Here is a 27888-nt window from a genome sequence, read left to right on the forward strand (position 1 = left end):
CCTGTGAGAACCTCATGAGGTTCAACAAGGCCAGGTGCAAGGTCCTACACCTGGGTTGGGGCAATCCCCAATTTCAATACAAGATGGGGGATGATGTGATTGAGAGGAGCCCTGCAGAGAAGGACTTGGGGGTGCTGGTCAATGAGAAGCTCGATGCGAGCCTGCAACATGCACTAGCAGCCCAGGAGGCCAACTGTATCCTGGGCTGCATCAAAAGAAGTGTGGCCAGCAGGTCGAGGGAGGTGGTTCTGCCCCTCTATTCCTCTCTTGTGAGACCTCACCTGAAGTAGTGTGTCCAGTTCTGTAATCCTCAACGTAAGAAGGATATGGAGCTGTTGGAATGGGTCCAGAGGAGGCTACAAAGATGATCAGAGGGCTGGAGCACCTCCCATACAAGGACATGCTTAGAGAGTGGGCTTGTTCAGCCTAAAGAAGAGAAGGCTCTGAGGAGATCTTATAGTGACCTTCCAGTACCTGAAAGGAGCTTCAAGAAAGCTGGGGAGGGACTGTTCACAAAGGCTTATAGTGATAGGACAAGGGAGAACAGATATAAACTGGAGAGGGGCAAATTTAGACTAGACATAAGGAAGACTTTCTTCACCATGAGAGTGGTGAGACACTGGAACAGGTTGCCCAGGGAAGTTGTGGCTGCCCCATCCCTGGAGCTGTTCAAGGCCAGGTTGGATGGGGCATTGGGCAGCGTGATCTAGTGGGAGGTGTCCCGGCCCATGGTAGGGGTGTTGGAACTAGATGACCTTTAAGGTCCCTTCCAACCCAAACTATTCTATGATTCTATGATTCCATGATTCTATGATTCTATGAAGGGCATCAGATACAACAATTACAAGTCCTTAGCAGGGAAAGAAGAGTGCAGTGGGTGAGATGGCTGAATTGAGCTGAGGGCTCCCCATGCACCAAGTCCTGCTCCTCGCGCTGGAGAAGTTCTGGTTCTGATGCTCGTCTGAGCCTGGGTGAACATGTCAGCTCATTAAACCAGCAACGAACAGAATTTAGTGGTGTTTTGCCAGGGCAGTAACCTGAATGGGCCCAATGGCTGTTCAGGCAAGCACTGGGACGAGGATGAGGAGCAGAGCCACACACCAGAATGGGCCGGGAGGAGAGAGGAAGTGAGGAAGGTGGGGTTGGGAATGTCCCTTGTGAACCAGGAGATCAACTCTGCTGTCCTGGATAGTCCTTGTCCCAAAGCTAGACACAGGAGGGGAAGTCCATACTTCCAGGTCACTGTCTGTGAGCCGAACTCTGATGTTGCTGGTAATGAAGCTCAGAAAAATGTCCACAGCTGAGGTTTGCCTGCCTGGCTTCAAAATTCCAGTGGGAAAAAAAAATCCCCAAAATAAGATGCACATGTCCCTGCCACCACATCAGGTACATGTTTTCATGAACCTTCTGCTCTATCACAGCCTCTCACACCTTTTTGTGCCTGCTAAGAGCTTTGCTACTTTCAGTCTATGGTCTCTGAGTATTTGCCCATTGGTCCAAACCCATGAGGTGGACAATAGTGCCCTCTCCCCCTCAGGAGAAAACACAACACTCTGCGTGGGTTGGCTGCGCAGCCAACATCAGCTGCCCCAGGTTGGGGAACAGTGCCCAGAACAGAGGACACTTGCCGAGAGGCCGAGGACAGGAGACTGAGCTGGCAGCGCCACGTGCACCCAAACAGCACTGTGAGTGACGGTGACACCACTGTCCCTTCTGTCCCTTCTGGCTGTGGCTCCCTGCTCCCTCTCTCGCCCGGCTGCTGTGCCTCCGGGAGGGCGACTGAACAGTGCTCACAGCAGCGAGCGAGGGACACCACCACCGTGAGGAAAAGTAGCGTTGTGTACAACAAACCTGTACAACAGTGATGAGGTTGGAACAGACCTATTGCAGACAGGCTTTTTCTTTCTTTTTAAAGAGCTCGCTTTTCCTAAACATCCCAGACTCAATCAAGATGATCAGTTCAGCTTAGACTTGGAAACTCTGTGCAAGATCTTCAGGATCTTTTTAGGCTATTAAGTTCAGTAACTCTGACATTTGTGTCAGAAAAGAGCGTTGCAGGTGCTTCCTGAGAGCCAAGTTTGTTTTTTAGCCGCTCAACCTGGAATTCCTCAGGCTAATCCTGCGCTCTGATTTTTTTTTTCTTACAAGCCTTGACAAAATGATTGAATCTCTATTTCTGCAAGAAACCTGGAAGGAAAGTCCCACAGTCCGGACTCGCGGGTTAAAGGCAGGCAGGGCTGTGTGAGGGCATCTGCGCCATTTCTCACCAGGGCAAAGGCTCTTCCAGGGGTGTTTCTTGCGGCCACCTTGCTTCCCGGGGCAGTTGGGGGACAGAGATCCTGTCAGGGGCTTTGCCGTTCTAATCTGCCCAAGTTCACTCAGCTTTTTTTCCTGTTCTCCTTAACTATCACACAAAAATTTGCTCCATTTTGTTGTTCGCAGCTGTCCCCGACTGTCACATCTGCGGGCTGATATTCCTCACCACATCCTTCCAGTGAAATAACGCAGATTTGAGCCGTTTAAACTTTTGCCCTCAGAAAGAGCCCGGAGTTGTGCCTCGCAGCTCGCGGTGCCTGCGGAGAGCGGGAAGCGCTCAAACGAGGGCGGGAGCGGGTCCCCTTCCTCACAGAGCCGCGGGCTCCTGCTGGAGGCACAGGGAGCGGCAGCGGCGGGGCTCAGCGGGATGGGGCGGGACGAGCGGGGTGAGAGGGGCGGGATGGGGCGGGACGAGCAGGGTGGGCGGGGCGGGACGAGCAGGGTGGGCGGGGCGGGATGAAACAGGATGAGGGAGGGAGAATGGCCGTAAGTGGCACCAGGCGGCGTAGCGCAGTAAGTAAGCATGCGGTCCCACATGGTCTAGCGGTTAGGATTCCTGGTTTTCACCCAGGCGGCCCGGGTTCGACTCCCGGTGTGGGAAAGCTCAATCTTTTTTTCGTTACAACTTCTTTTGCGCTTACGTAGCTCCGCGCTGTCCCTTCCAGCGACCGCAGCGAGGGATGACACGAGTGACTGCCCCCCTGGGGACACCGCTCAGGGGTCACTTCAGCGGCTCACGGGACCGTGGCTTTACCCTGGAGGAGAGAAGGGTTAGACTGGACATCAGGAAGAAATTCTTTACGCTGGGGGTGGGGAGGCCCTGGCCCAGGCGGCCCCATCCCGGCAGGTGTTCCAGGCCAGGCCGATGGGGCTCGGAGCCCCGGACCCAGCGGGAGTTGTCCCTGCCCATGGCAGAGGTGGCACTAGATGGGCTTTAAAGTCCCTTCCGACCCAAACCATTCTGTGAGTCCATGGTAAAGCAACACCAGTGACGCCAGCCTTTCCCCAGCCCTGCTCTCCTCTGGATCAAGCCATCCCACAACTGGGAAAACTTTTGCTAGGAAACAAACATTGAGAGCTTCCCTCTGCTTTCCTGCCAGCTCCAGAGGGGAACTCACCCGAGCCCGGCGTGCGGCGATGGCAGAGCTGCGTGTCTGCAGCTGATGGGCCAGGCCAGCGCCGGGCTGCGCACAGGGCCCGTGCAGCGCCTGCCAGCCGGAGCCCCTTACAAACCATGCCAGCCGGGCCTTTGAGCCTGGAGTCCATCCTTCCTCCCTAGAGTGAGGGATGTGCGAGTACGATAGATAAGACATGTCGGTGGCCTCCATCCAGGGACTCACTCCACAGGCAAACAATGGGAGAGAAAACCCTCTGAGAACTGCAGCCACTAAAGTTGCAGCCATGCCATGAGGGAACAAGGAGCAGGGATTTGGTGAGAACTGACCTCCGGGAGGGCGACTGAACAGTGCTCACAGCAGCGAGCGAGGGACAAAACCACCGTGAGGAAAAGTAGCGTTGTGTACAACAAACCTGTACAACAGTGATGAGGTTGGAACAGACCTATTGCAGACAGGCTTTTTCTTTCTTTTTAAAGAGCTCGCTTTTCCTTTCTTTTTAAAGAGCTCGCTTTTCCTAAACATCCCAGACTCAATCAAGATGATCAGTTCAGCTTAGACTTGGAAACTCTATGCAAGATCTTCAGGATCTTTTTAGGCTATTAAGTTCAGTAACTCTGTTAGGAATGACATTAAATGGCATGGTAGCCTGCAAAACAGGTTTTCATTTGGAAATCAAGGGGCCTAAGTTCTCATACCTTAATTAGTTAAAGTATTTCTATATGCAGCAACAAAATTATCATTTCAGGAGGCAAAGGCTCTTTAGAACTTCTCTTTAGGTTGTTTCAGATTCTAGGACAAAGAGGAAATAACCTGAACCCCCAGCCATTATTGCTTATGTGTGCTGATTTCAGCAGGAAACCCTCTCAATGGTATCCCCATTACAGGCAAAATTTATCCCAGATCATTAAATTTAAATACAAATGAGTCGTTTTGTAGGCTCCCAGGGGAAAAAAAGCCCTGTTAATGAGACAAGGGGGGTCTGTTTCACAAAACACTACTACTTTCTGAGTTAAAACATTCAGTTTCAAGGCTCCAACAATCTGCAGGGGCTTGGGCAAGAAGCCACACCAATTTCAGTTGTGTTTGGGACTACGGTAGGTGGGGGTGGGTTGAGGGAGAATGGAGTTCCTGGCAGAAGGTGCAGCCCTAACACCTGCTGCTGCTGTACCTCTTTAACTGAATGCATCTTGCCAGAGAGACCCTCAGCCAAAGAGAGGAAGTGGCCACAGATGCTGTTACATCACCACCTCAGAAGAACTATCGTGAACAAGCAGTTTCATCTCCCTGCCAATCTATGACCTGAATTGCTCTATCCCTCTCTCCTACAGTAAATCATAGAATAGTTTGGGTTGGAAGGGACCTTAAAGATCACCTACTTCTAACCCCCCTGCCGTGGGCCGGGACACCTCCCACTAGATCAGGCTGCCCAAGGCCCATCCAACCTGGCCTTGAACAGCTCCAGGGATGGGGCAGCCACAACTTCCCTGGGCAACTTGTTCCAGTGCCTCACCACTCTCATAGTGAAGAAAGTCTTCCTTATATCAAGCCTAAATCTGCCCCTCTCCAGTTTACAGCCATTGCCCCTGGTTCTATCACTATAAGCCTTTGTGAACAGTCCCTCCCCAGCTTTCTTGAAGCTCCTTTCAGGTACTGGAAGGTCACTATAAGATCTCCTCAGAGCCTTCTCTTCTTTAGGCTGAACAAGCCCACTCTCTAAGCACGTCCTTGTATGGGAGGTGCTCCAGCCCTCTGATCATCTTTGTAGCCTCCTCTGGACCCATTCCAACAGTTCCATATCCTTCTTACGTTGAGGATTCCAGAACTGCACGCAGAGTTCCAGGTGGGGTCTCACCAGAGCAGAGGGGCAGAATCACCTCCATAGCCCGGCTGGTCCCACTGCTTTGGATGCAGCCCAGGACACGGTTGGTTTCTGGGCTGCAAGTGTACGCTGCTGGCTCGTGTGGAGCTTCTCATGTCCCAGCCCCACCCCTTTAGACTGTCCAGGTCCCTCTGGATCCATCCCTTCCCTCCAGCGTGTTGACCTCACCACACGCTTTGGTGTTATTGACAAACTTGCTGAGGGGGCCCTCAGTCCCACCACCCATGTCTACGACAAAGATATTAAACAAAACTGCTTGCAATATCAACCCTTGAGGAATGATGCCTCCTCCTCTGCTTTCAGGCTCCAAGGATCAGGAGCTCAGGCCTTTCCTGGCTGAGATGTGATGCACATGTGCTGTCTGTCTGTCTCAACAGTTCAGTTCTTTTCACCTGTCGAAAAAAGCAACAGGCTTTCCTCTCCTGGCAGGAGATCCCCAACACAGTTCTCACTGGGCACTGCCCACCGAGGTGCCTTGCTTACTGGGGATACCTTCTGTGAAAAACGGGGAAGAATAGTTGGCTTTGCACCAGTAAACAATGCCATATAAGGACATGTAATGCAACCCCTAAAGACCCTCATGATGGACCCTGTGTGTGTGTGTGTGTAAGATAAAACACGAATGGTTGTTTAAAATTTAGTGAATTGTTCGTGTTTTGGTTCAGACATGGGATGGGTTCAATTTAGGTGTAAAAAACTATGCAGAAAAGTGGATAAAAAGTTTCAACCTCAAGCCAAAAATTAGATCAACTATTAAGGAAATAAACAGGCTATTGGCACTTTTGGCTTGATGGGGGGTCGAGATCCAAAATGTCTTTCTTTGGTGACATCCGCTTGTCTGTGGTGTGGCGTTCAGTGGAAGGGCAGTGCTCACCAGTGGGAGCCTCTCATCCCCCCTTCTCTCCTCTTCCTCTGCCCATCAGACCGACCACCCCAATATGCGCTGATGGGGGGGATGGATGAGCCTTGCTCTCAGGCCAAAATGTAAGGGTTTTCTCAAAAATGTATAAAAGGGGCGGGGAGCCTGGATCAGGTGCACCTCTGGCTGATGTGACCGAGCCTCAGCCATGCACCCAGCATTGCTTCCTTACTTCGCAAAATTGAATACCTCCTAATAACTTTTTCATAATAAACTCGTTTGATTGGATAAAAGATTTTGCATTGTCTGTTTATGACACCTTAGCACCAGCAACAACTGGGATCTTGAGAAAGGCATTGGCTTTTACAGCAAGTGTAGATTTCTTGCCTGTACCAGATGTGGGTAGGAGTTCGGATACAGATGGTATGTGACCTGCATCCATGGGACACACTCCAGCGCGTATAGGCGTTAAAAAGCTAACACAGCTTTTTGCACCGTGTCTGTAAACCCACGTGTACTCATGCGGTGCTCAGAAAGCAGGAAAACTGACAGTTCCCATGGCAAACACAACTCCCACGGAGAAGACCCCGCGTGTGGCCAGGCAGGGGCCAAATCTGTAGGAGCAGGAGCTGCAGCCAGGAGGCCGCGCCGGGCTCCCGATGCGCGGGTGAAACAGGACGGCCCAGGGCCCCGGCGGGTCCTGGCCAGACTCCTCCCAGGCAGGGAGAGGCCGAGGCCCGAGTCTGCCGAGGCCCGAGTCTGCCGAGGCCCGAGTCTGCCGAGGCCCTCGGGGACGGTGCTGGGACAGCCGGTCCTACACAGGGCCAGCCCCGACACCGTCCGGGGAGGGTCCGAGGTCCCGGGGTCCACGACGCACCCCTGCCCGGCGCTGCCCCACCCTCTCCATCCCACCCCCTCCCACTGCCGCCCGCGCCGCTCCCTCCAGCGCGGGGGCACGCACGGGCCCCGCCCGAGTCTCGCGAGAGCCGCGGCTTCCGGGAGCGCGAGGTCTCGCGAGAGGCGGCGGCCTCGGGCGGTGCGCGGGGCCGGGTCTCGCGAGAGCCCCTGCGCGGGGCTGTGGGCGCCCCCGTGCCGCGCGCCCAGTGCCAGCGGCCGGACGCGGCGGGCGCCATTTCGGGAGCAACCGCCGCGCCACAGCCGGGGCCAGGGCCGGGTTCGCTGCTCCCCGCGCCTTCCGTTCCCCCCCATCGCTGCTGCCGCCGTCGCCTCTGCCCTCCCCTCCCCACGCACTGCACCGAGGTCGGCCGAGCGGCGCCGCCCGCCCGAGCTTCGTCCGCGCGGAGCGGCCTGTGGAGCCCGCGGGCCTGCCCCGCCGCCAGCGCAGCCCGGACAAGGACAGCGCCGCCAGGTACCGCCGGGGCCGCGAGGGGGGCCGTTCGGCGGGGTCGGGAGCGCGGGCCAGGCCCTGCCCGAAACTGCTGATGCTTTTCCAGGAGGCTCCTCGCAAAGCCTTGTCAGCGCTTGGAGTTTCGAAAGCAGCTAATTCCGAGGAGGGGACCCTTTCAGACTGGTTTATTTCGATATCCCACCTCGTTTTGCTGTTGCCTTCCTTCAAAACGATCGCTAGATCAGTAGCAGTGCGCTTCTGCCCTTTTATTTTTTTTTGTAGACCCGCGAGGTTTTATCCCGTGTTTGTTGTGATAATTTGGGGGTTTTGTTGTTGATGTTGTTTTTTTGTCTGGTTTGGGTTTTTTTCTTCCACAGAGGTGTTAGGCGCACGCAGATCTTTTTCAGCAAGCTGAAACATTTTTATGAAAATTACTTTTATAGTCTTCAGTTTTTAATGAAATTTACTTAAACATCCGTCATGATTTTCGATTCCTTTGAAATTAATTATTTTTATTTATTAATATTATTGTTATTTTTATTTATTTATTTTTTAAGAAGGGTATCTTTATATGCAGCATCATTATACGTGTAACAGAAATTACCGAGTCGATGGTAGGGCTGTGTTACGTAGGCAGGAGCTGTTCTGATAAACCCACGGTGTCGGTGTAGAAAGTACAAAGGGCGCGGAATGCACTGGGCGAGACCAAAGGTCCGAGTAACTCGGGATCTTCTCTGTGGTGGTGGCCAACAGTAAATGCCTGAGACGAAGAGAAACGGGACAGTCGTGCCCCTGGTTGTCAGCTTGTTGTGGTTCAGGGTCACGAGGCACGGCTTTGTTTAATGAAAAGCTTTTTCTGTTAACTTTTCTGCTTTTTGTTTGGAGTTTTTTGAACACTGCCTCTGTGTTTTCCTTTGTTAGCATCCCCAGCACTCTGTAATAGTGAATTCCATGGCTTAATGCTGTGTGAATAAAGACCTTTGTTTGGAACCCACCGGATCCCAGTTCATTCACTCGTATTATTTGGGTGAGTGCGGTAATAAGTCATTCCCTGCTCACTTTTCCATGCAACTCGTGATTTGATGGTGGCTCTTACGGCCCCACTCCCCTATTTTAGCCACCCCTCTTCTGAAGGAAGAATTTTGCCGCAGGTGCAGCTGGATATGTTGGCTAAATTCCATGAGTGAAAATGGAATTGCTGGTGGGAATTGTCACCAGTGGGCATTGTCTTGTGGAATCCAGGGTGTGGCCTGGTGTTTTTTCATGGTCCTTAGTTGTACCGGTGGACTTGGTCATACCAAATATTGATAGAACAGCGGTGAATTAAATCATACATGCATATGTAGGTGGCTTGAAAAGCTGAATGTAAATACTCTTAATAACCTGTAAAATGGAGCCATTGCACACAAACTAAGGATGATCACGTTTTAAGTTATGGCACGATAGCCTGAGAGGTCATAGCTTGACAATGAGGTTAGCTTGCCTTGGTGAAGTAACTGCGTGTGAGCTTCCAGTGTTCTGATAGTGCTAAAAGTTTATGCTTTATTCTTGATTGTATTTGGGCAATGATAAGGAAACGTGACGTGCTTCTTGCATGTGGTGCAGCTCTGGTCTGATTATTTATGAGTGAACAGCTTAAAGGATCTTGAAGTGCTGACACTATTTCATTTTGTTGGCCAAGTCGCTGCGCAGCACAGTTTGTGGTGATGCCTGTAACCACAGTGCGAGCATTGACCTGTGTGATTGAAGATCCATTTGGTAGTACGCATACAGGAACACATCCTCACTCTTGGGTTGTCTGACTTGGATCTGGAGGCCTGGCTGCTTTGGAGCTTAAGAAGGAAAAGGAAGGGAAACGTTTTATTAAAAGATTTGAGTATGCTGAGTCTATACTATAATGGAGAGAGACTTGAGAGGTTCTTAATGTAGCTGCATAGGGAAAGGAAATGAGCTGTCAGAGGGATTAAACCCACAAAACTACACTGGGGTGTTGAAGTTGAAAAATAAGAGGAATGGTTTTAATAAAAGCAGTTTGTGGGGACTGGTGTTCCATGGCATGTTGGCTCTTGTCTGAAACCTGACGTTCCAGAGGAATGGATCTTGCGTGTGCTTTAATAGCTCTGAATGCGTGAAACGCAGCTGTCTCTTCTGTGGCCCCTATTGTGCAGGAGGCAGCGTTTCTTTAAGTACCGTTTTGTTCCCTGCAAATCTTCAGATCAGTCAGTGCTGTGGTAGCAAATGGTGGGAAGCTTTGAGTGTTCTGTGTTGGTTCTGTGTCTCTCCTGGGTAATCCTTTGGGTAAGCTCTGGCACTTCCCAAGATGGCCACCAGGCCTGTGCTTCTGCATCATCAGTGATCTGTGCCCTTGGCTGGAGAGGAAGAGGGGGAAAGTCTCTGAGGTTTCTGCTGGCTGATTGTGTGCGGTAGCATGTGGCTTTTCACAGCTGTAATTGCTTTGTGTCACGTTCTTTATCATTTGCTGGGCAAAGCTTCCTTCCAGTTGTTGTTGGCAGCGTCTTTGGAGACACTGCTCCGTGAACGGGAGCTGATGCAGGGATTGCAACCTCAGCAGATGCCTTGGGAATAGAAAGCATGGGGGTGTTCTCTGTCTGAGGGGGATTTTGCTTCTTTTTTCAGGTGTCCTGAAAAATGGCTGATGATATTGATATTGAAGCAATGCTTGAAGCTCCTTACAAGAAGGTGAGAAAAAATGTGCCAGTGAGGTCCTGTTTGCCTTAATTTCGCATTATTCATGAAACTACTGCTGAACTGTAACTAACATCCCTGGAGCCCTCGTGATTTATCTTATTGGAGATGCATTACATGTAACTTACAAGTAAATATATGCTGTTAATGTGATTATATTGTGCAGTAGTTTCACTTCAGCGTGATGAATAAATGCCCATCTATCTCTCTTTGTAGACTTGCCTAACGATATCTCACCTCTACTCCCATGAATTCACCTTTGATTCCAGTGTGAACTGTCAATCATAAGGTAGTAATTGAGTGACGTATCGCTGTACCGTGGTCCCCGAGGTTTAAAAAGAGAAAAAAACCACCCAAAACAAAAGAAAAAAACCAAAAACAAAACAAAAAATCCCCCAAGAAACCAAAACCCTCCCCTAAATTGCCAGGTTCAGTTTGGTATAGCAACAAGGTGAATGCAGTGGTTTGGGAAACCGGCAGGGTTCCAAGAATAACCTTTCCACCAGTCCCATGGCAAGTCAATATTTGAACAGTCTGCTCGGTGCAAGGAGAGCAAGACTTGCTTTTAACGCAGGAGGCTGGTGGCGGTTAATCTTTTAACAGGGCAGATGGAAATCAATTGCTGAGTGAACGAATTTACTGAAATTCTTGGATCCCTGAATAGAAGGTTCTTAGCAAGTAAAAGACAGTATCACAGTGTGCGGTATCATGCTAAAATAAGCACTTGTATTCTTCTCTCCTAGTTGTTCAATTAGGAAATGTCAATTTTAATGCAAAATCTTTATTAGTTAGCGTAGTGATGTCTCTTACCTAAACCGGCAGCAAATGAATACTGTCTTTTTGTGGTTTTCACCACATGGTGGTGAAGTGTTAACATGATGCATGCTTTAGCACTGGTTTCACAATAAATGTATTAAGTCGCTTAGGAATTGTACTTTTCATGTAACTGATGTTATTAAACTGTAAAGCACGTATATAAATTACATAGCAGCCATTGTTAGTCTATTCTGCAGTGCTTACTGCAACCATGTAATGAGTTTTGGATGAGCATTTGTAGGTTTTAAGTGTTAAATGTAGTTTATGTAATATTTAGCAGTTACGTTAAAATCTTGAAGAGAAGTTTGTAAATTGTTATGTTAAAATTCTTGTGTCCTGGTTTAACATGGATATTTTCCATGTAAACAGGTATGGAAATAGGGAATGTTTAGGCTGGACTGGTGGATTATTGCTGGCTTTCTTGGGAGTCGACGTTACTAAAGCAGTGTGAATCCCTGTTTGCTTCAGGGCGAGATGTGTGACAGAGGTGACATCAAGCTCTTACAACCCTTCAACGAAAATGAGCGAAGATCTCGGGAATGGCATCGGTCACAGGAAATCCGTAGTGGCTGGCTGCTAGCATAGCCACTGGGGCTTAGGCAGAGGTGTAGCCTTGGTGCTGGTCAGAGGGGCATGCATACACAAACCTGAAACTTCCTCTTACATTTCATAGAAATAACATTTAACCACTTGAGTGCTGAATTCTACAGGATAACTTTCTCTCTAAACCATATAAGGGAGTATCTACACTTTAGTACACACTCTTAAATGATGTAAGTCTTGTACTTTGTAATTGTATGACTTAAATTTAAACAGCAAAGTGGTTAAACATGCCTACCTAAATTTTCTAAAGCTTTCCACCTTAAACTGTAAACAAGTAATTTAGTATTAAAATGTTTGTTTTGTATTTTCTTATTCCTATTCCCATTACCCTTTGACCACTTGAAATGTTTCCGCTTCGTCCTCACGATGTTCTTCTATCAACCCTGCTTAGGATGAGAACAAATTGAGCAGTGCCAATGGCCACGAAGAACGCAGCAAGAAGTGAGTGTGTTCTCGGTTCTCTACTTTGTGGGGAGGGTGCTGAGTTTTGTAAACTTGCTAATAGGGAGTCAAAGTGGAAAAGCTTGGTATTTGCAATTGCTGCAGCTACAGCCGTTACGAAACTTGGTTGTTTACGAATGTAGTTCTACCCTTGTCACTACTGTCATCACAGTTGTGGAAGCATTTAATTTGAGCATCAGATAAAAATACAGGCTTGACAGGTGGAGTGTATTTAATTTCTTTTTGTTGTTGCTTTAGTAATGCAATGGATTGTGCATCGTAAGAAATGTATTTGGCGTAGAATTTTATGTGATTTGGAACTGCTCAGAGCATTTAGAGATAGCAGTGCTTTCTTGAAAAGGCCTAACGAGTTGGATCCTCTCACTCTATCCTCCTCCCCCTTCAAAAGCGGCTACATCTTTTCATTTCTGATCTAAATTCCATGAACTTACACTATAACCTTTTTAAAGGACCAGACTGCAAGCCCACCTTTTTCAGGAAGCATAATTCCAGGGTCTGAACACCTGCTGATGACCCAAAGAGACTCAAATCAAATCGGAAATTTGAAGAAAAATTCCTGGCATGAAAGAGCCTCTTAAATAACCCAGACAAATGGAAGGTTTTTAAGTTTGTAAAATAAATTGCTTACCTTAGAAGCATCATTCAGTGCCGAGATAGTTGATGTAGGAAGACCAATTATGAATTTGATAGTTGAGTAAACAGTGACCAGTGTGCTTTTGCAATACCCAGCTGAGAAGCCATTATGTATGGTGTTGCGTTCTGACCTCATACAAGTGAAATGCTGAAGGGATCCAAAGCTTCCCAAGTGCATAAATAGTTGGGAAATGAGAAGTCCAGTTTCAAAGGCAGACTTGTGTTGGAATTTAATGATCTAGAATTAATCGTACCCTGTATCTGTGTACTAAACAATACCGTGGGCATTGTGCTGATGCTGAACAATGTGACCCCTGATACCACATTAAAAGCAACTGCTCGCCATATTTTCAAGTTCTGAATTTTTATTGCTTTAAAATATAATACCAGTGTTCCTGCTTTTGTTTGGATGGCTGATCTGAAAATGTAGACTGGGATCTGAAAGAAAAGCAGTGATTTTTACATTTTTGGAATTGGTTCTGGCCCTGGTTCGTGGAACATGTTTCAGTTCATTTCCATGGTTGCTGTAAGCTAGCGCTAAAGCCATAACATCACTTATCTTGTGGCTCATTGTCCCATTTTCGGGCTAAATCTGCGTGCTCTGAAGTCTAGGAAATAATTCTATTACTGTAAAATAGCAGAAAGGCAAAGTGTTTTGCTGCTGTTATGTTTGCATCTTATTCGTTGTGTGCAGTTGCACCTCTTTCTGCTTTCCTACTTGAACCCTTGTGTCTGTTCAGAAATGTTGCTCCTGTGGTATCTCCCCATTTCCATTTCTGAGTTAGTTGTTGCTGCAAGGCTCATTTTTCCTGCAGCTCTGATCAAATGAAGCTGTTTGTCCCAGAATCGATTTGATACAGCTGCTGTTCCCCTAAACCTTTAGAGAGTGAACTACACCATTCTGTATGTGATTCGTGACAGTAAGGGCTATATGGGCTTTAAAAGCTTCTTGCTTTGCTTACCGAGTAAGTTGTTTGCAGTGTTGCTATCTAGATGATATCGTCGAGTATCCTTCAGTTGGGAATTTCTGGGATTCAAACTGTCGGGCAAACCACAATCCACAACACAATTAGAAAACAACATTAGATTCAGTATGCAGCTTTCAATAATTGTCAAATCAGACTCGGTGTTAGAAATGGAAACGATTAAGACTGCATTTTCAGTATGTGACATACAGGCTGTGCTGTATGTCTAGTTTAATCAGGATTGGAAGGCAGAGTGTGGACGCTGAATGTTTAGGAGCCTTTGCATGCAGAGAGGGCTCAGCTCACAGCTGGATAGGAGGAGCTGGTACCTTCACGGAAGACTGGCTGAGTTATCAGTTACTGCTGCTGGCCAGTGTGTGGAGCTGCAGGGAGTTGCAGTAGCGAGTGAGGGGCTTTACCTTAATGGAGACACTGATAAGGGATGGGTCCTGGGACGCGGCAGCTGTGGGTGCCAAGCCATCACAGACTGCATTGCTGTGGGAAACACGGTGTAAGTGATGTTAATGCAGATTGTTCTGGATTTCTGGGTGGAGTCATCAAAGATGGCGAAGCTTCTGGATATCAGGTTTTGGTGCAGCAGCTTCTCTGTCCATAAAAACATATTAGAGAAACTGACAATAGTGCTTAGTGAGCTGTGGCATCTGAGAGATCTTTAAACCAGCTAGAAGTCATAGTTTGTGCATGGCCATAGAAAGTGGCAGGGATAAATTTCAGTGAGGGGTGAGTAGCACAAAGAGATTCTGAGTGGCCACATTGAAAAAAGATAGCGTAGGTGTGCCCAAAGGGAGGAGAGGAAAAACTCAATAGCGAAGGATGTTTCGAGTTTCAAAAGTTCAATAGCGAAGTTGATTATGCTGAAAATTTAGTTTGAGGTAAATTACTCTCTTAAGTAATTGCTTGAGCATATGTTTAATCTGCATTTTATGTACACATATGTGTATTTTCAAAACTATCATTAAATTTTTAAAATCCTAGACTAAGGTAAGGGGAAAAAATATCGTGAATCATTTAAAAGTATCCTGAAACGGGCTCACTGGCTTTCAAGTATGAGGTACAACTGATTTGCAGATTTTAAAAGTTTAGATTTTCTGAGTAAATGGTTAAATCTGCAGTTTGCCCCAACTCTGTAAGAGCCACAGACTTGAAAAGCAAGTGGCTTATGAGTGCGAGTAACAAGGAAGAAGGAGAGCTCTTAGGTAATGTTACAACTGGTGGCAGAGAGAATCAAGAGAAACCAACCTTCCTTTCCCTCAGACTTGCCTCTTGCTTTCTGTTTTTGTTGAGGTTTTTTGTTTTACTTTGCTGTGAAAATACACTTTATTTTTAGCATTTTGATGGTGTATTTAAAGTTTGAAAGATGAAGTGCTCCATTTAGGATGCGCAAGACCTAATGCAGGAAATATTTTTTAAGTCTTTTTACTCTTCCTGGAAGCATTCTTTAGTGATTGCAAAATTTAAAATAAGAAAATGCTTTGGAGCGCTTTGTGCATGATTATTTTTGAAAGATTGCTGACATGCTTAACGACCCATATAACAGAAAGAACTTGTCAATGCCGACAGCAAGAAACTTTTTCCTATCCATGTCTGTGACATCAGGTTAGAGGAATGATGGAATGTGAGGTAGATGTTAACACTGAGCTACGTGTGTAACCAAAGCTGTATTTTTCTTTCTCAGGAGAAAAAAGAGCAAGAGCCGAAGTCGAAGCCATGACAGGAAGAGGAGCAGAAGTAAGGAACGCAAACGGAGCCGAGATCGGGAAAGGAAGAAGAGCAGAAGCCGGGAAAGGAAACGGAGCAGAAGCAAAGAACGCAGACGCAGCCGTTCTAGAAGTAGAGACCGCAGATTCAGAGGCCGCTATAGAAGTCCCTAGTAGGTTATTTACGTAGAGTTGCGTGTGTGCTGCTGCTGTGCATCGTGTGCAAGCTTAGTGTCACTCTGTGTTCTAAATGGGTCACTAATATCGAAAGGGTTAGAGGTTAAGGTTGCAGAGTGTTAATAAATAATGGAGTGAAAAAGAGGACACTAACGTATCCTGTTCCTCTTGCTAGTTTTCATTCTTATCCAAATGCAGAAGGATGCAAAATCAAGTGGGAAAAAGCATAAAACTGACTGGGAAAGAGTTTATCACAAAATTGAAATAGCAAGCAAGTTTTCTACGTGTCCTGACTATCTACAGTGTATGAACCTGAGAGCTTAACTGTCAAAAAATGAAAAGCACCCAGTAACTTTGGTTACAGACTTAGAAAACCTTTCATTTTTATTGCTAAAGGTTTTCACTGGGTTGCTGCTCTTGAGCACTTACTGCATAAGCATCTAAATTGGAAGTGTTTTGTCATAGTCGTGCTTGCACGTTGCATGTTTGCCCGGCTTTTTCTCAGACTTGTTCAGAGAAGAATTCTTCAGTTCCTCTCAGATCTTTGGCTTGGTGGAACTTCTCCTGTAAGTGCTTCATGGCAGCTGCAAGTTATTTCTCAGAAAGGATTTTTTCCATTGGTATTTATTCTGTGTTTCTGCTGGTTTGTATTCCTGCCTCTCCCCCTTTGCTCCCCATCACCTCCTTTTGCCTTCAAAGCAGTGTAAACCAGAACTAGGCTGTATGGTTGGCTTTTGATGATTCTCTGAGGCTGCTGTTTGTGTCTGTTTTTGTCAGAGTCTTGTCTCAGTTGCTGTCTAATCTCAGAATGCCAGATCGTGTCAGACAGGCATTGGAGAAAGATGTGGTTTTTTTTAATCGTGACATGTAATGTCATCCGTGATGGTGAAATCTCTCAAGATGTTTGAGAAGACAGTGTCTACATTCTGATAAATCGTGGGATTGTACAATTTTCTACACATGAATGCTTTTCTAGATGGTTGGGCTCCAATCCAGAGATGCTTGCCTTGTGTGGTACTCCTGGAATGCAAACACAAAATGACTGGGGTCTCGGTCTCCTTTTGCACTAAGTCACCTGGTAGTTGGCATTGTCATAATGAAAATGCACTACAGCTCCTGGCTCTGCTGGGATGCAGTGGCATGCTGCGCTTCCATCAGTCCTGTGTACTTGGGGATTGTGGAACTTATCAGCTCTGCTTTGGCTTTGTCTCGAGCATCAGTCCTTTCCGAACCTCTGTGGAGCTGCTCTGGTCTTCAGCTCTGAAGATTTCTGCTGTGCAGAGTTGGAATATCCTCTGCAGCTTCAAGGCACCTGTGAGACCGCAGCAGCTGTTCGTGTTGTGCTGGTGCCACCGGTGTGGTTTCAGATGGCCTTACACAGAGGAACTTGATCAAAATCTTCAGCCTTTGTGTGTCCTTCAGCCTGACAGTCTTCTTATCTCCAGTGGGGTGTTGCACAGAGAGGATGTCCTCATTGTATCCCTTGTTTGGGAGTTGCTGTGTTCCCCTAGCTGCATCCAAGGGGTTTGTTTTTCCTGTTGTCAGTGGAGGAGAAGGTTCTTCACCTGGAGAAGTTTGGGAGCTTCAGTGTTCCAGCATTCCAAAGTAATGTCTTTCAGTAGAGGCTGAAAGTATGGGTGTTCCTGCAATAATCCAAGCCTGTTTTAATGCATCAAGATATGTTGTGCCAGGAAGGAAAAGGATTGTTAGGAGTCTTTTTGATTGCTCTGAAACTCCTCCATAGCTGTTCAGGCAATGTCTTTGGTATGGAGAGACAGTGAATTAAGGGTTCAGATAATCTAGTCCCCACTGAGGGTACGAGGTGCTTGTTGGTGTTTAACCAAGTAGAATTTTAGCATTTAAAACAGTTTAGTGTAAGACTTGGAAGATAGGAGGAAGAACAACTTTATTTCCTGTTCAGGGCTCTTCCATGCAGAGACTTGCCTGTACCAGCTGTATAACAGGCACTGACTTCCAGGGAGGCAAAAGGAAGATGAAGGGAGATGAAGGCCCCTGTATCACCAGCCTGCTTTGGATCTACAAAAAATGGTGCTTCCATATGAGGATGCTGTCTTGCTAGAAGTGGCATGACCACAGGGTTTCAAAAGTACCTACACGATTGCTCTCGCTGGCTAGAGAACTTGAATCTGGAATCTCACTTCATGTGGCTGAGAGTTTTTCCAGGCAGTTCTGAGAGTTTGTTCCTGCAGGCAGTGTTGTAGCTGACTGCTCTGTCAGTTTGAAACACTTTGTAGGTGTATTTTTATTGTACTTTATTTTTTACTCTTCCTCCTCCTTAGGATATTCCCATTTGCTTTATAAAGTCCTTTTCAAGTTGGTGTCTCTGAGGTGAGACACCAAAAAAAACCTGAGAAGTTTTTGCTGCCGGGGGTGATATGGAAGCATCTCTGCATTAGTGAGAAGAAGAAATGTGGTATAAGTGATTCTGAAGGAAAAGGAGAAGAGTGCGCCACAGAGAAATAAGGACTTGGAATTTGTTGTCTTTAAGCATGAGAGGGCAATTAAATGTTTTAATTATTTAAAATTGGGTGACTGGCTTGTATTGCTCAATGTTCACAGGGTGTTTTATTGTTATTCTTGTGTATCTTGCCCTTTAAGTGTTTTATAGTTACATTATCATGTGTCTTAAAAAACTTGACGAAGTCTTCCTGCTTAGATACGTCTGACAAATCCCAGCTACTGCCAGTGTACAGCAGAAGTCACTTGAGCTGTCCTGTTGTTCTGTAACCAAGAATCTGGGCAGTGCTGCTGAGAAAACAGGGTTATTGCAGGAGGGCTGAGAGTTTGTTGTGATTCTCCTGGACTTTGTTAGCCAAAATTTGCCTTGTCTGGGACTCTCATTGGAGCCTTGGATGTGACTGAGGAGATGAAAGCCGATATTTTACTGGCTCGTCTTCTCACTTGACTGTTCTTGGCCCATGCAGCATTGTGGTGATTTAGGAAAGCTTGTGTCTGTCTGTCCGTGCTTTGACTGTGCCTGGGGTTTGGGGCACTTGGCTTATGAAGAAGGTAACCCCTAGACATAAAGATCAATTGCTTCTGCTTGGTGCTTGCATACGTGGTAGTAGGAACTGGGCATCAGTTGAAAGAGTTCTTAGGCAGTAGGAGGAAGTAAGAAAGTTCCCTGGAGATTTGCAGCTTCATGAGCAAGGCTTCTTTGAAGAATCCAAAGAAATGCATCCCTGTTGGAAAAGAATCTTCAGAAGGTAACTAGGGCCGTTGTCTTGCCCCAGGCAACCTTCTGCTGAGGTCCAGTGGTCTGTTATGTGGTTTGCTGAGGTTTTCTAATGTTTCTCTCATTTAGTCATGTAAATAAGATGCTAATTTTTTGTCAAGGGTGACAGTAGGAGAGACATTTTGGGAGTTGTGGGGTTTTTTTCCTTCTGAAGTTGTCCGTGTATTTGAAAACTGTTATTGTGTGTTTTCTCAGTTTTTTTTCATTCGATTTGGACAAGCAGTTAAAACATTCTTTCACTGTTTCCTTAAAGCCTCATGGTCTTGACTATTGGCCATTATTTGGCTGGTGTGCATGTTCATGTTCTGGAGCTGCTGTAGTTGGTTTATCTTGCTGCATGTGAATTGAAATGAAGAATACAGTGTTCTGCATCAGGTGGTGTGAAGATGTAAGGTAATCCCATCTCTGATAAGAAGCCAGCCTCCAGGATTACTACCAGCATTTCCAGATGCAGCTTTTGGCAGTATGTGCTGTGGACATGGGAGAACCTGAAGGACACTCAGCAGTCGTTGATCTGAACTGGCATAGGGAATGGAGGAACTTATCCGAAGCAAGAGAAGAAGTCTGGTTTTGGTCAATCTCATCTCACCGTGTGCCTGGCTTTTGTCTTATTTTCTCTTAATAATTAGTTTCTAAATAGTCTTTTTTTCTTCATTTTTTTTTCTGGTGTTATACAGGGCCACATTCCCCTTGCTTTAACCTGCCCAGCACGGATTTGGAGCTTGGCCACTACTGCTGCCTGTGCCATGTTTAGAAATGGGCATCTTCCTCCCTGTTGTGGATGCTAAATTTAAGTATCACTGCTCTACTGAGGAGCAGGAATATGTTGATCAGGCACATTGTTTGGCTAAATGGATTCAGTGAAAGACTCTAGTGTCTTCATACTGCCCTGTCTGTCAAGGTGTTCTCGCTTCAGTTGATAGCCACAGCAGAAAGAATCGGTCCTGTGCAGGTGGACAGAGCCCCTGGCATTCAGTGCAGCAGTGCTGCTACTGCTCGGTGGAGGTGCAGAAGGAACATTAGCGGGTGGTGTGCTTTGCCTTGGATACACAAGGAGATCTAGTTCAGGGAGAACGGGATAGGATGACTCTTGCATTGATGTCAGTTTGTTACCCTGTGCCACTGTGACTGGCAGAAGGACTGTCCCTGGCACGGAAGCAGTGGGCAGATTGCCATTGGTTCTGACAGCCTGGAGGTCTAAAATTAGATTCAACGAAGAGCTTGGATTCCATCTATGGTGACGTCACTACAAGGTTAACCGTCGGAGTGAATCGCTCTGTATTTTGGTGTCTGTTAAGAACTTTAACTAAAGGCAGCTGAGACATTAGTGAAAGTGCCCATGGCAGATTACTTTGATTTCCACTTGCATTTTAAATTTCATGAAACTTTTCAGTTTCAAAGCATTAAACTTGAGCAAACAGTCCTGCCAGCACCACTCTGCTCTGAGGCAGAGTTCCAAGCCAGTCAGGTGCAATTTTGCACTCAGCAGGAGGGAGAACACTTATGTGGACAAAAAAACCCTGTGAAAATGGTCACAACAGTAACTGTATCTCCAAATCTTCTGTGCACACAAATGTGCCATGCCTGGCTGGCTCATGATTCCATTCTTCCTTGGAGTCCTGCATATGCTGGGATGTTGTGATACAGATGAAACTGAACAGGGGGCATGTTCTATGCCCTAGGGCTTGGGGTGCGTGGCTGATGCATGTGATTTGTGCTGCTGGTGAAAAATGTTCACAAGTGCAGGTGCAGTGTGAATGGATGCTTGCAATGCTGTGTGAATAGAGACAGGAGATGCTGAATTCCGGTGCTTGGATGTACTCACGTCTGTCTTTGCTTTTGCTGTAGTTCCGGTCCGAAATTCAACAGTGCCATCAGAGGGAAGATTGGTCTGCCTCACAGCATCAAATTAAGGTTTCTGAGCTTTCTCTACTTTTTATTGCATTATTAACTGGTTTTGTTTAAAATCAGACTGGTATGTGTGAATGTTTACCTATAATCTAGTCATTCTCTCTTTATAGCAGACGACGCTCCAGAAGCAAAAGTCCTTTCAGAAAAGACAGGAGCCCTGTCAGGTGGGAACTTTTACACATTTGGGTTTTATTTTCTCTTTGAAGTTGGATAAGTAATGTTGAAAGACTACAGGAGTACCTGCTCTGCAGCTTCCACTCGCAGTAATGCCGCTCTTTATTCAGAAAGCTCATGAGAGGAGAGCACTGAAAGTATGGTGCCTTCTCCGCCCCCCGCCAATAGGAGGATACAGTTGTAACTAATGGCCGTTTGCAATATATCTTGCTTTGCTTTTTTGTGTTTCTGTATTCTCAATCTTTTTCCTGTTAATGGTGATTTAAATTAGCTTTTCTGCTAAATCCTAATTAATAATCTTAAGTACAGGATGCAGAAATGCTGTACAAATGCTGCTTTTTCCTATTTAGTGTGTGTTGGTGTTATTTGTAGAGAAACCTTTGAAATCCAGGACATTCTTATCCATTCTTAGGTTTCTCATTTAAGGGAATTGGATTTAACTAGATGCTAATGAGATTATTCTCTGCATTAATGCAGTTAAATTTAACCAATCTTGCATAGTTTTTTTTTAATTATTAGTGAACTCTTACTAAGGTAATTTTAGTTTAAATTCTTGTATATTCTCAGTGAATTTTAAAACACTTATAAAAATACAAATACATGCTGCATAATTGGGAACTCAGTGCATGACCCAGTGTGCTAATTCTGTCCTATACTTACATACAATTCAGGGGGTTTTTTTTTAAGATTTGAAGCTTTAACACCTTAAAAGTGGTGCATCTAATTTCATCTAGTGATCAATATTGAAATAAAATTACCCTGGTGCTTCTGGTGTCAAGGATGGGAGTAATTATTCACTATTGATGCTTTTCCATGGGTTAACAAGCCAGAACTATAAACTTTGGGATGGGAATAGTGTTTGTGTAGATGTCAGCGTTAACGCAGTGGCTGTAGTTACTCTGAAGTGGCTGGGCAGATGTAAGATTTTAGTTCGTGAAGCCACAAAACAAAGTTGGTACCTTTTGTCTGACAGCTCCGACAGCTGGTGTGGACTAATTAATCCCCTTTTCCTGGCCTTCATCCCATCTCTTTTGACTGTGAGCTCCCCAGTGGTACCGTTACCTGTTCTGGACAGTAGCAAAATGGCACCTCTGTTTACTGTACTTAAAAAAAAATAAAATTCCAATCAGTACTTACAGTTGAAATGGGGTGCTTAGTCATGGTAGAGAAGTAAATACATATTACGTCTATGTTAGGTATTCTCTGCAGTTCTTGACCCTGTCTTTTTTTAATACTGCAGGCATTTTTTCCCCCTCATCAGTCTTTGATATACAGATTATTGAAAGTTTAATGCATGATCCAGAGATAAGTTAACTTAATTGAGATTATTTTTAACTGAAATTTCCTCTTTGCAGAGAACCTATTGATAATCTCACCCCAGAAGAGAGGGATGCTCGAACAGTATTCTGCATGCAGCTGGCTGCGAGAATTCGACCGAGAGACCTGGAAGAATTTTTCTCTACAGTAGGGAAGGTAATTAATAGGGAGGTGAAAATGGTTCCGTATACTTCCTCAAGCCATCCCAGTACAGGGTGGTTATTCTGCAGAATTGTGAGTGGTTTTCTGGAGCTTCCTGTGCCAGTGAAAGGGGGGGTGAATGGCAACGAACATTTGTAAAGGCTCTGAACATGAATACTTATGGTTTAGCCTGCGATGTCATGCAGAACATGGCAGTGCTATTCTGATGAAAACAACTATGTTTTTCAGAAGTTTTGGTCTTTAGCACATGGATCTGCTACTTACAGTAAAATTAATTTAATTTCTAATTCTGGAAAGCCGCCTCAACTATGAGGTTCTGCCTTAGAGCATTACAGTGCTGAAAGTGTTCTAATGCCCCTGTTCCTGTAATGTGCTACATTTGACTGAGTGGCAGCTTTTAATGCTTGCTTGCCTCTGGGATGTTTGTTAGACAGCTCTGCGCAACTCCCAATTTGCATCGTGATTACAAAGCTGTTGGCTTGGCAAATTGTTGTCTGGTTGTTAATACCTGTCTGAGTAATGGGCTGCTGGAAATTTTTTTTTTCCTTGAACTCTTAATAGCATTTCTATCCTTGCATTTCAGGTTCGTGACGTACGAATGATTTCAGATAGGAATTCCAGGCGTTCAAAGGGAATTGCGTATGTAGAATTTGTGGATGTGAGCTCAGTGCCTCTGGCAATAGGACTAACCGGACAGAGAGTCCTGGGTGTGCCCATCATAGTACAGGCATCGCAGGTAAGGAGCTGTCAGCCTCAGTGTTATTCATAGAATCATAGAATGCTTTGGGTTGGAAGGGACCTTTACGGGTCATCCAGTCCAACCCTGCTACAGTGAACAGGGACATCTTTAACTCAACCAGGTTACTCAGAGCCTTGAGTGTTTCTGGGGGGATGGGGCATCCATGACTTCTCTGGACAACCTGTGGCAGTGCCTCACCACCCTCATTGTAAAAAATTTCTTCCTTATATCCAATCTAAATCTGCCCCCCCATTCGTCCTTGGCCTGTCACAACAGACCTTGCTAAAATGTGCGCCCCTAGACTCTCTTATTTAGTTAAGCTTTAACGGCAAATTACTTAGACATTCAGCAAAAAAAGAAGTTTTTCCTCTCTTATTTAGCAAGCATTTCTCTCCACTATTTACACGTGAGGGGAGGTGCTTGAACACTTTTATTTGTTGGCTGGCTGATTTTGGCTGCTGTGGGCTCCCTTAGAATGTCACTGCTTAGAACTGTAGAATGATTTGGGTTGGAAGGGACCAACTCCTGTCAGCGCTGCCTCCTCTCTTGCTGGTAAACTTTCTGTTTGGAAATGTGGTCACCACTGACTATTTAGAAAACCTAAACAAGAATGACATTTATGCCGGTTATGGAAAGACCTTTGATTTCCATAGCTGCCAGGCAAATGAAAGTGACTCAGAGCGGTAGAAATGCATTCTGAAAATACAGGTGTTAAGAAAGTAGTAATAATGAAACTGAAATAATGTTACAGGATTGTGGAACTTGCCAGCGTATGTGAAAAGCAAACTGTTAATTTGCCAGACATAAGCCAGAATTCTGCAGGGCATTGTTTGGTTTGAAGACCTTTGGAATCTATGGCTCTGTACATAGTCATGGTCTTAGATTTTGTATGTTTTACATTGAAGGCCATGGGATAGTGTGCAGGTTACAAAACAGCTTGTGGTTTTTGGTGAATCTGCTAGTTCTGCTCTGATAGATGTGTACTGCTTATGTTAGAGCTGCTTATTAAAATCTTACAGAAGATGTTTTTCTTCTTTCCTCAGGCAGAGAAAAACAGAGCAGCAGCAATGGCAAATAACCTGCAGAAGGGCAGTGCTGGTCCGATGAGGCTCTATGTGGGGTCCTTACATTTCAACATCACTGAAGATATGCTGCGAGGAATTTTTGAGCCATTTGGCAGGGTAAATTCTAATGACAGAATGGTTTGGGTTGGAAGGGACCTATAAAACTCATCCAGTCCAAGCCCCTGCAGTGAGCAGGGACATCTTCAACTGGGTCAGGTTGCGCAGAGCCTTGTCCAGCTTGACCTGGAATGTTTCCAGGGATGGTCTAGTGATTTTGAATGGTGGATCTTAGGAAGGGAAGCTGAGAATCCAACAAATACCTAATGACGAGACCAAGAAAAAAACCCAATCAGTAGAGGCCTGTGTTCCATCCTGCTGCTGCAGCTTGTGAGGATCATGCCCTCCTGTGAATGGAGGTGCTGTTTCACAGGTTATGGCACAGAGCGGGAGGTCAAGTCTGAGTTCTCTTCCCTGTGGATGTAGTAGTTTCCCCTGTTTCTGTGACTTTCCGCTCCTATGACATCTAAGCTTTCTGTGACATTTAAGCTCCTGTTCCTGCTATGAGTTAGTGATGTGTCCTCTGCAGCTCTGACTTGGGCCCCTCTCCGTTAGGCCCCAGTTTGTGGTGTGGTAATATTTGTATGGAAAAGGCTATGGAAGTGAGCAGATGGAATCTGAAGTTTCCAGTGGACTTGTAATAAACGTTAGCCCTACTGTGCTGAGGTATCCCATGGGAATGTCCTTGTTAGATAGGGAAGAGTGATTGACTTTGTATGCTGCTTAATGGGAAAAATAACAAAAATTACCAAATCCATTGTTGGTTTTCATGCTACCTTTGGATGTTAACCCTGCCTCATCTGTACTGCAGCAGTGGTTTTTGGCTGCCTTATTTGGATTCACTATATGTATCCCTTTAATTCTGCTGTGCAAAAGCCTGGAAAGTGGCAGCAGTTCATTAAATTTGATCCAGATGTTTGGGGTTTTCTCTCAAGATCTGGTACTGGGATTAAGGTAGTTGAGGAGGCTTACCTGTGGAGCTTTGAAGGTTTTTCCTTCTCCTGATTCCATAAACTGAGTTCTTTCTCTTCATTCTGTGTTGCTGCCTCTTGCCAGCACTTTTTTATGGCTCCTGAATGACTTAAGATAATGTTTTAAATTCAGTAACTGTGAACTTCCAGGAGTTCCCATATGCCAACATTTTTTTCCTGAAGTCCTTGGTCAAAGTCATGTAAATGGCATTTCTTAACTTGTAAAGTGGAGTTTGTCAGCTGGCACAGCACCCTGTGCACAGCACCTTTACCTGCCTGTTTCAGTTTCAAAGTATGTATCCATCTGCCAGTACGCTAGTTTTGGCTTGAGGAAGGAATGAGGAACTGATTGGGGAAAAAAGAACAGTGGTTCCATGTTCCTGTCTGTATATTGAGCAGGACTGGGTTCAGGTTTGGCTTTGAGGTCTTGTGTTTTATTCCAGAATGTCTGATAATGAACTGCTTTGTTTTCATTTCTAGATTGAAAGCATTCAGCTGATGATGGACAGTGAAACCGGACGCTCAAAAGGATATGGATTTATTACGGTATGATCAGAACTGACAAACTACTTGGCCAATTTCTGAGAGTAACCTTCCCTGCAGTAGTTCACTTGCTTGGCAGTTTCCATTAGGTCTCATGAGAGATGTTACATTGCAGGACGCCCAATAGTGGCCTTTTTCCCTTTGTTTCTGTGGTTGACCGATGTATGTGTTTAGAATGAAATGGTGTGCTTTGTGGTCAGTGCTTGTCTGCTGCAGGTGATGCAAGTGAGGACTGCCACACAGTGGTGTGAAAATAATGGAATTTGAGGTGTTCAGGGGAAGAAAAATTTTAGAGGCTAAAACTTTCAGTTGGAAGCATCTTTCATCTTTTCTCTTGGAGACATAATTTTGTGAACTTAGGTTTCTTGACTGACCTGACAATTTTTCATGGGGGAAAAAAAGTCTCGGCTAGGATCTCTGGCATTTGGAGACGAATGAAAACAAATTAACTATGTTGCTAATATTTGTTGTTTTTAACACTGACTAAATATCTATATTTAACGTGATGTTACTCAGCATAAAGCAAATCATCTGTTGGGAACAGCCAGTAAGCACATGGCCATTACAAGGTTGCAAAGGAGGGGACTCATTTTTGGAAAGTCTTGAAATAGATCTGCAGCCATGACTGTTGATCGCAATTTCTTGATGCTTTGGCTTCAACAAAGATAAATATATATATATATATATATATATTTAAATATATTCTTACCCAAGTATGAGACAGTAAATACCAAATTTGTGTTCGGTTTAAATGGGAAGCAGGAGCACGTTACGTTAGCTTGTAGCTATTTTATTATACATTTAGTGTTCCTTCCTTTTGTGTACCTGAGTCAGTACAGTAGAAGCGTTGCTGAATCCTCTAGGTGGTGTTACTGAGTACTTGTTTTTCCAATCTACAGTTCTCAGACTCCGAATGTGCCAAAAAGGCCTTGGAACAACTCAATGGATTCGAGCTGGCTGGTAGGCCAATGAAAGTGGGACACGTAACTGAGCGCACTGATGCTTCCAGTGCTAGTTCGTTTTTGGACAGTGATGAGTTGGAACGGACTGGAATTGACTTGGGAACAACTGGTCGCCTTCAGTTGATGGCAAGACTTGCAGAAGGTATATGTGGTAATGAGTAGGAAATGGGTGAAAATACGGGGGGTTGCAGAATTGGAATTTGTACAGCCCACAGTATGGTGCTGAATGCATGGAGTGGTGTTGTTAAGCCTTTGACAGCAGTATGATTTCTGATGCTTGTGTTCCTGCATCCTGAACTGAGTGAAAAGCACTTGCTACAAGGAATATTGTTTTCTCCCAGGCACTGGGCTGCAGATTCCCCCGGCCGCACAGCAGGCTCTGCAGATGAGTGGGTCTTTGGCGTTTGGAGCTGTGGCAGGTAAGAAATTATGAGCTTCTTATTTCTCAGAAACACTTCACAATTTTGAGGCAGGAGTTACTTAACTGCATTTTGTGATCTTTTAAAATGAGAACATAAGTATTACAGCATGGTTTACAAACTGTAAAACTTTGCTAATCGTGAGCACATTAACAGTGATGGTGTGAGACAGCTTTGGGCGTGATTCACTGTGCGTTAGCTTTGGCAAATATGCTGTAGCTCATTTAATTCATCCCGAGCCTTTATCTCTGTCTTTATTACTCTCTGTACTAATGGAGACTTCTGCGTTCTCCTGCGTTGTAAGTGTTGAGTCTTAAAAGGGCAGGCTCCTAACTGGAAGGGGATCTACCCTTCTGAAACCACAGCTGTGCCAGGGGTGAGAAGGTTGTCAGGACGTCACAGGGGGACACAGCAACTAAGGCTCCAATGATGTTAGTTTTATCCAACATTCATCCTGGTGAGGAGGGACACTATCCATCAGGGAATTTTGGTGTTGCTTGGAATTGGCTGTAGCTGGTGTGTTCTGCAGGTGAGTACGTGGGAAGTGTTACTGAGCCTTGATTCTGTTGTGAGAGGTGAATGGGGCCAAGGATACTATTGCTGGTGCAGTTTGTAATGATCTGAACCACAGCCTGTTCCAGAGCAGCTCAGAACCAGAGCAATGAGTAACTTGCCACTGAAGATGAGGAATGCACAGAGTGGGATTTCTTATT

General features: G+C 45.6%; 1 protein-coding gene and 1 non-coding gene across 10 annotated transcripts in view; both read left to right on the plus strand.

Annotated features, from left to right (window-relative positions):
- Positions 1-2845: 2845 nt before the first annotated feature.
- Positions 2846-2917, plus strand: TRNAE-UUC (transfer RNA glutamic acid (anticodon UUC)). Its single transcript has one exon. It is a non-coding gene; the product is annotated as a tRNA-Glu (tRNA).
- A 4340-nt stretch (positions 2918-7257) lies between these two features.
- The window catches only part of RBM39 (RNA binding motif protein 39), a 31944-nt gene continuing 11313 nt past the window's right edge, over positions 7258-27888 (plus strand). Inside the window, exons 1-13 of one of the 9 annotated variants that reach the window (XM_054081166.1) lie at positions 7262-7541; positions 10158-10220; positions 10443-10515; positions 11412-12090; positions 15405-15596; positions 20705-20770; positions 20878-20931; positions 22297-22414; positions 23004-23156; positions 24203-24340; positions 25732-25797; positions 26694-26898; positions 27098-27175. In XM_054081166.1, coding sequence (XP_053937141.1) covers positions 12062-12090; positions 15405-15596; positions 20705-20770; positions 20878-20931; positions 22297-22414; positions 23004-23156; positions 24203-24340; positions 25732-25797; positions 26694-26898; positions 27098-27175 — 1099 coding nt within the window. In that variant the 5' untranslated portion in view covers positions 7262-7541; positions 10158-10220; positions 10443-10515; positions 11412-12061. Of the gene's footprint in view, positions 7542-10157; positions 10221-10442; positions 10516-10581; positions 12091-15401; positions 15597-20704; positions 20771-20877; positions 20932-22296; positions 22415-23003; positions 23157-24202; positions 24341-25731; positions 25798-26693; positions 26899-27097; positions 27176-27888 lie in introns of those variants that run through there. The other 8 variants (XM_054081168.1, XM_054081170.1, XR_008452544.1 and 5 more) reach the window with 8 other exon arrangements.

This window comes from Cuculus canorus, chromosome 16, assembly GCF_017976375.1.
Source record: "Cuculus canorus isolate bCucCan1 chromosome 16, bCucCan1.pri, whole genome shotgun sequence".
Lineage (NCBI taxonomy): Eukaryota > Metazoa > Chordata > Aves > Cuculiformes > Cuculidae > Cuculus > Cuculus canorus.